At 44.1% G+C, this 7829-nt stretch overlaps 3 protein-coding genes across 5 annotated transcripts in view; all 3 read left to right on the forward strand.

Annotated features, from left to right (window-relative positions):
* Positions 1-2386, forward strand: part of LOC133024247 (rho-associated protein kinase 2-like) — a 32839-nt gene extending 30453 nt beyond the window's left edge. The window contains exon 32 of one of the 2 annotated variants that reach the window (XM_061091276.1): positions 1777-2386. In XM_061091276.1, coding sequence (XP_060947259.1) covers positions 1777-1780 — 4 coding nt within the window. In that variant the 3' untranslated portion in view covers positions 1781-2386. Of the gene's footprint in view, positions 1-1152; positions 1756-1776 lie in introns of those variants that run through there. The other variant, XM_061091277.1, reaches the window with a different exon arrangement.
* Positions 2387-4201: 1815 nt separating this feature from the next.
* Positions 4202-5594, forward strand: LOC133024151 (leucine-rich alpha-2-glycoprotein-like). 2 transcript variants are annotated; one of them, XM_061091133.1, is made up of 2 exons: positions 4202-4286; positions 4465-5594. In XM_061091133.1, the coding sequence occupies exon 2, from the start codon at positions 4467-4469 to the stop codon at positions 5457-5459; it is 993 nt and encodes a 330-aa protein (XP_060947116.1). In that variant the 5' UTR covers positions 4202-4286; positions 4465-4466; the 3' UTR covers positions 5460-5594. The 2 variants fall into 2 exon arrangements, with proteins under 2 accessions (XP_060947116.1, XP_060947117.1); XM_061091134.1 differs by having other exon boundaries at positions 4209-4286; positions 4457-5594.
* An 83-nt stretch (positions 5595-5677) lies between these two features.
* Positions 5678-7331, forward strand: LOC133024152 (leucine-rich alpha-2-glycoprotein-like). Its single transcript, XM_061091135.1, has 2 exons — positions 5678-6138; positions 6230-7331. The coding sequence occupies exon 2, from the start codon at positions 6238-6240 to the stop codon at positions 7222-7224; it is 987 nt and encodes a 328-aa protein (XP_060947118.1). The 5' UTR covers positions 5678-6138; positions 6230-6237; the 3' UTR covers positions 7225-7331.
* The last annotated feature ends 498 nt before the right edge of the window (positions 7332-7829 follow it).

The raw sequence follows: 7829 nt of genomic DNA on the forward strand, positions 1-7829 counted from the left end.
TTGTGTTTTCTACTAATAATCGTCATCACCTCCTTTAAGTGGAATCGTTTTCTGAGCTCTCACCATCAAGACCTTATGAACTGTAACTGGATGTGATCAGTTTCTTTTTATAGCAGGAAACATGGGTAAAAAATGAATGAAACATTGAATCTGAGCTAATCTTACCAATAATATATTATTATATATAATAAAAATACAAGATCAGGTCAAATCCTAGTTTGTGGCTGGACTGGTCAATGTGCAGAGCTGAGGCGTGAACCGCTGGATGCTAATTACCACGCTCATTACATCACCGCTTCATATTTGCATTCTGTCGAGTGTCAGCCAGTTTTAGTCCTTTTATCTTTTTGCACATCAGCTCAATCGGACGTGACGTGAACTTTGCGGAGCTTCAACCTTTGTCTTAAAGTCAGCTTCAGCTGATTCAGACGTTTGTGCAGCTCCTCCAGCTAATGTCTGAAAGAGTCCAGGTTTAACATGTGTGAACGGAGATTTTTTTACTCTCATACATTGAAAACTAAATTCCTGGATCTGCCTATTTAATCCTAATGCACTCGTCCTGCGGTCACACACCTACAAAAAAATAGAATTCAGTTCGGTAGTTTTTCGCGTAATCCTGCTGCTAATCTGATACAATTGCTTCAAACGATGCATAACGCTGATGCAGCATTAACGCTCCATCATGGCCCCTCACTCAGCCTCAGTTTCCATCTAATCGTATAGAAACCATGAGAGTGAGAGTTACTAACTAACTGTGTCTGTCGAGTTCTCTGTGACTGATTAAGTCTCAGTTTGTCAAAGTTTGCCCTCTCAGCCACGCCTTGACTCTCCTCCCCCACCCCCCCAGCACTGGCCCCATGCTCCGCATCATCCTCCACTGACCCCTGACCTCTTCACCTCTGACCCCACCTTTCTAACGTCTCTCATGCTGGGAGACTGTAAGTAGCAGATATGTGTGTGTGTGTTCCAGCCTCCTCGCCGCTCACCCTCTCGTCATAGTGCCGTGCTGTTGTGCCTTTTAACCCCCTCCTCATTACGAGCTGCATTAAGTCACCTCACAGCTCCACACTGCCCCCTGGTGAACATGGAGGACATTGCCCTCGAGACATTATGAAGCTCCTGACCCCTCGGTGACCTTCATTACTGTTTCAGATTGCTTGAGTTTGGCCTGAGAGATTGGAATTGGTCGTTGGATGATGATGATGATGATGATATGTTCTTCTGAAGAAGAGGTGAAATCGGGGGGACAGAGGGTAACCGCACCTCTGCATGGATCCAGTGTGTGGTTGCAGTGTGAAGGCGTAGAAACGAGCATGTTGTTTTTTGTGTGTGTGATCTTTAAATTTGCAGCTGAGTGAAAATCTTAAACCCGATGTTTGTATTTTGTGAAGTGAACAGTTTGACGTTGTGGATAAATCTGCAGGTTGCACATAATCACCTGCACACAAAGGAGACGGCTTTGGGAAAAATCTTGATCTGGATGTTTGATGTTCTGAGGAGATGAGCTCATTAACTTTCTTGGTGGCCAGAAGGACAGATTAATGCCGCTCTTATGTCTGTGTGTTAAAGCTACACTCAGCAGCTGCTTAGCCTAGAAACCAAGTTACTAGGTTTCATATTTTACTTCTTGCAAACAGACCAAGATTGTGCATTCTGCTCCTGCACCGTGTGAGGCTCGTTTCATATGTGTGGATTTTGTGTGGGTGTGTCTTTGCAGCAGCATCCCAGGTTGTCAAATCACTCTTTCTCTCTCTCTCTCTCTCTCTCTCTCCACAGTTAACCCCGGCTGATCAAAGATTGACTGAAGACTGAGAAATAAATAAAAAAATGCTAATCGTGGAGAGGAAACATTCGCAGCGACCGGCCGTCGTCATGAGAACTGGGACCGTTTGTCATTTTTAACCAAAGGGAAAACCAGCGTTATCTGTTTGGTACCGTGTTACAGTGAGACTTCATCCGAAGAAGAAGTGAATAGAGAACAGCCTTGTTTTATAATAATCATGACATCAAAAAATATTATTCTGTCAGATGCAGTGACTGACGTGGATTTGTTATTGTGACGTGTCAGGCGCGTGTGTGTGTGTGATCACTTGTACATAGGATGAAGAGTCTGTGTAGCTCATAGTATGTGATTGTTTTATTTGTATGGATATAGCTGCAGCACGTTACACAGAACATGCTTGTGCTGTAGATGTATGACTACAGTTTTTGCTGAATGGAAGATTTTACATCATTGTGAATTTCTTGGACACACAACACGACACCAAATACTAAAAGGATCCCATTAAGACATAAAGACGGGATAATGTGAACTGAACAGAAATGATGTGCCTTCTTAACATCCATGACAAATTCAAATAAACTCTGTTACCCTGAAAATTGAGAATTCATGTTTTCACTTGTGTCTTTTTCAAAAATGTTGCTGTTGAAGATTTGTGCAGCGCTGCAGACTGTGAGGCTGACGCTTTCTTTTGTGTCTTGACGTCTTATTTTGAAGCTTTTCTACTGAATTTCACACGACAATTTTCCCCTTCACCGTCGACATGGAATCAAGAGGCAGTGCGGTTAATGAAGTGTGTGTTTGAGTGTGTGCTTATATCTTTGTGAGGACCTTTTTGAGCATCATGCTGACGGAGTGGGGACATTTGAGCCGATCCTCACTTTCTTTCAAAGGGCTGTTGAAGGGTTAGTTCTTGCTTTAAGGGTGGTGGTGTGTGTATATGTGTGTATGTATATATGTATACTCATGTATATAAAGGTGTGTGTGTGTTTAGGAATTTGTGTGTGTGTATGAATGCATATATTTGCATGCATCTATATATACAGTATGTGTCCATGCATATAATGTATGTACATATGTATTATATCTTCAAATAAACATATATTACTACTTAAGTATCCTAAATGTATAAATTACACTATAGTAATGTACAGTAACCCTGCAGACAATGATGTAAATGTACAGTATGACAGTAACATTATAAATCCAGCAAGTTGTGGCTGCAGGATGTGTTTCAGCAGTTTGCAGTGTAGCTTTGTGTGTTCCTCACTGCTGCATGTGGAGTGAGTGGGCCTGACTGAAATAAATCTTTCAGAACAGCCTAAAGCTAACTGGCACTCGCATACATTATGGATGACGGTTCATCGTGGTGCCCATCTGCTAAATTCTTATTGCAGGTCCAATCCAATCCTCTGTATCAGCCGGCGTTGAACCTACAGCACTGACCAGGTTTGACCTTAGGTGGCACGAAGCCTTCTGCTGCTGTTCCTCCTCCTCCTCCTCCTCCTCCTCCTCCTCCTCCTCCTCCTCAATGTGAAGTCACGCTTTCATCTGCAGTCTTTTCCTTTACATTTCTTTACTTTCGTGATTAAATCTAAACGACGTACAAATAAGAGCTTCATGTTCTTTTACTGTGTATTTTCTTATAAATCTGCTATATTATACTTTGCCTCGAGTTTACATTTGATTGAAAAATATTCATTTCATAGCTGGAGTTACAGGTTAGATCGATATGATGCAAAATATGATGCACTGTTATAGATTTTTATTTAAGAAGTATTTTAATTGAATACACACATTCATACTTGCCATTATTCTATGAAACGATTAATTTTACTTGTTTTATTTTAACATTATTGTTTGATACGTTTACTTGAGGTAATTATTTGAATCCCTTGGTTCCATACTGTCCACACCCTGTTATATATAACTAAGCCGTGCGACTTTAACTGTTTGCATCTGGGCACAGTGAATAATTTATTTCTGCTGAGCCGCCACCTCGTGTCTTGAAGTAGCTTTTTCTGATGATGAGTCTAATTTTTAGCTAAATAAATCCAATACACCTCATTTTAAACTGATGATCGTGCATTTCTGCTTTTACCCACACGCTCGCTCTCCCTCGCTGCCTTTGTACAAGAATCCAAAGGAGACATTAATGTAAACATCTAACTTTAAAGTGTTTCACTCAGCAAAACCATCGCTCACATATGTTCACAATCACATTAACGTTCTCAATTTGATGTCCTCGAATGAGGCGTTTTTTTGAAGCTGAAATAACAAAATCACAAAGTTTCCAGGTCTTGTACTTTCCCATCAGGTTAGTCACCCTCTCTGTTGGAACTGCGTGTCCTTGACAAATGTCTGTGTAGTGACGGGTCAGTGTTTGCTCAGTGAGTAATGATTAGACTTGGTGGGGGGGGGGGGGTCTGAGCCTCAAGAGAGAGCACTGCTGAATCTGATGTAAAGAGCAGAGCGGCTGATACAGATTCAACTAGCAAACAAGACGGTAAGTTTTATTTTGTTACTCATGCTACTGAACATCATGTGCATGATGTGGAAATCACGTCACTTGTACTTTATTTGTTGTTGCAGTGGCGCAATACATCAGGGAGATATTTAAGTTTTCCAAAGTTGTCGTCTCCCTCATAATCATTTCTCTGCATCCTCTCTCTCTAGTGTCTTAGTGATGAACGCCCTCTTCGCCTTCCTTTGCTTGGCATGCTTCTGCCATGGTGCCCTCTCCTGCCCGGCTCTTTGCAAGTGTTACTCCAGAAGAGCTGAGGTGGTGTGCAACGAGGTTCCCCTGACAGAGTTCCCCTCCGAGGGTCTCCCGAGGAACACCACCATGCTCACGATCCAGCTGACCAACATCACCTCCATCTCGGAGAGCCAGCTGAGCGCCACGCCCCTGCTGCAGGAGCTCCACCTGTTCAGCAACCACCTGCAGCACCTTTCCTCCAATCTCCTCCGGGGCGTTCCTCACCTCAGCACTTTGGATCTGACAGGAAACAAACTGGCCGAGCTGCCGGCCGACGTCTTCAGCCACGCTCCGCTCCGCAGCCTGGTGCTGAAGGACAATCTGATTGAGACGGCGGATGCAGAGTGGCTTCCTGATAACAGCACTCTCACCTGGTTGGATTTATCTAGAAATCAAATGAGAAAGGTCCCGACTGCTCTGCTCCAGAAGCTGCCGCACCTCGAGAATCTTGACCTCTCCAACAACCGTCTGGAGACGATCTCTGCAAACTCCCTGGACGCGCTCACCAAACTGGAGAGGCTGAACCTGCAGGACAACAAACTAGAAACCCTGGATGCATCTGTACTCGAGAGCACCCGCAACCTCACCTACCTGTTCCTCTCTCGCAACAAGATCAGCAAGATCCCCCAGAAGCTGTTTCAGGAGCTGACTGAGCTCAAGAACCTGAATCTGGACGACAACCAGCTGAGCCACATCCCTCCAGGTTCTCTGGACCGGCTGAGCTCCCTGGACGAGGAGGGTCTGGACCTGACCTCCAACCCCTGGCAGTGCGACGGGAAGGTGGAGTACCTGTGGAGGTGGCTGCAGAAGAACAAGAAGAAGGTGTTCCTGCCACAAACCATCATATGTGCTTCACCTCCGTCTTTATCGGGTCGGTCGGTGATGTCGCTGACTGCGAGTGAACTAAATCTTCAGTCGTAACCGTTTCCAACGTCGTGTTTGTTATTATCTGACACGTTAAAGTTCACAGTTCAGCCTGTAACACGTTTCAATAAATGAATACTTGTATGAGTGTAACATGAGTGTATAATTAAATGTGATTTTGAGTAAAACATACGATTGTGTCTTTGTTTTCACTTCACTTGCAGATAAAAAGACTTGTTACACATTGGTTTTGGAAATGAGCTTTTTCACTTTATCGCCAACAATTGATGTGAAGATTGATACCATCGTTACGAGCTCTAAATATAAAACAATACTTTTACAGCCTCTGAACCACAACTTCTCATTTTTACATCCGGCGGGTTATGTTGTTATCTTCATTTCCTTCAGCAGAACTACCAGAGGTTTACTTTTGGAGTTCTTTGAAAAAAACATCCTAGCAACAAGACAAGAGATTATGAAAGTGGACGAAAGGAAGACATTAAATGTGAATGTAAAATTCCTACCTAAAATAAAAGCAAAGAAAATATTGACCTGTGTGTGGGGTACTTTTACAAAGTACAGAGAACAGTGAACCGGTCAGTTGATGAGTTGGTTTGTTTGCTGTTGGCTTTGTTTGCCTCTTGCGACATTTTATGTTCTGAGTCAAATGTTCTCGACATTACAAATAAAACCGAGTCCACATTCAAACAGAGGGAGTTCTGCTTTTCCCCGTCAGGTAGGTTCATGCTTTCTAGATCATGATTTTAACAATGTGATGATTTTAAATCTAAATCATTAATTTGTGTATCTATTGTGTATCTCTGCAGTGTTAAAGATGAACTTGTGGCTGCTCCTGAGTGTTGCTGCCCTGGCTGAATGCTGTTACTCCTGCCCGGACCTCTGCTCCTGCTCGCTTCGCCCATCAGAGGTCATCTGCAGCCGAAGCTCCCTCACACATTTCCCTGTCGAAGGTTTAACTAACATCACCATCCGACTCTCCATCCAGTCCACCGGCCTCGCCGATGTTACCGCCTGTCACCTGAGCGTGGTGCCCCTCTTGCACAAACTGCAGCTCTATCACAACAACCTGACAAGCCTTCCCTCAGATCTGCTGACGGGGGTTCCTCTCTTAAACACACTGGATCTCACCGGGAATCGGCTCGATCATCTGCCTCCTGGCGTTTTCAGCCACGCCTCACTCCATAATCTGGTGCTGAAGAATAATCGGATTGAAAAAGTGGACGCCGAGTGGTTCTCCGTCAACAGCAGCTTGATATCGTTGGACTTGTCTGGGAACCGTTTAACCGGCGTCCCGTCCGCTCTGCTCCGGAAGCTGCCTCAGCTCCAGAGCCTTGACTTGAGCGATAACAATCTGCAGGAGCTACAAGCCGACGCCCTGAAGAGCCTGCACCACCTGGAGATGCTGAACCTCGCCGGGAACGTGTTGACCTCCCTGAACTCTGCAACTTTCACCCACAACCTGAAACTAGCCAACCTTTTCCTGCAGGAGAATCACCTCCGAGATCTGCCGGCGACCCTCCTGCGGGGTCTCCGACACCTCGAGCTGCTGCTGCTGAATCAGAATCAGCTGCAGTGTCTCCCCTCGGGTTTTCTGGATGAGGGGGGATCATCTTTTCGGGTGATATTAGGAGGAAACCCCTGGGTGTGTGACGAGAAGATTGAGTTTCTGAAGAAGTGGCTCACTGTCCATCCTCAAAACGTTGTCTTTCTGGCGGAGGTGACCTGTGCCGGGCCCGAAGCTCTCAAACATCGACAAGTGGCGTCTTTGACCGACAGCGAGCTTTTGTCTTCAAAAAATTAGAGATGGGGTAAACAAATAAATATATTAAGTCCCATCATCTTTCACTCTTATGTCAAACAAAAAAAATACCACTGTTTTAAACCCTGAAATAAAACTTAATTATCAAATTCCTTTGACCCCTGTTTTGTTTTGTCATCGTTTGGATGTGCTCCAGCCCACTGGGGGGCGTAAGATCCTCAGAAAGTGTTGACACTAATGAGCTAAAGAGGTGGTGGCGCTCATTTTAGAACCAGGCTCCTGCAGATCTGAGGCAAACATATATTCTGATTAAATTTTATTTGAAAAAATCCACGAGGCACATACTCCTAATTCACCGTTTGAGCAAATAGATGCTTAAATTTTTTTTTTCTGAAATGACTAACACACTTTTCATGAATTTAAAGAACGATCCAAGCATCTTTAGATAAAGAAAATAAAGCCAATATTTACATGAAGTGAAAGCTCACTTCTCTGCTTCCTTCATGTGTCTCATGTTGAATCCTTACTCCAACACATCGGCCTTGTTTCAGTCATGCCCTGTTGTTTTGAATGATGTTGAGCATGTGGGAGTGTGTGGGCAGAGCAATGCAAGAGTCTTCCAGCTGACCTCCACTGGTTGTGTTTGA

The sequence above is a fragment of the Limanda limanda genome, chromosome 18, assembly GCF_963576545.1.
Source record: "Limanda limanda chromosome 18, fLimLim1.1, whole genome shotgun sequence".
NCBI lineage: Eukaryota > Metazoa > Chordata > Actinopteri > Pleuronectiformes > Pleuronectidae > Limanda > Limanda limanda.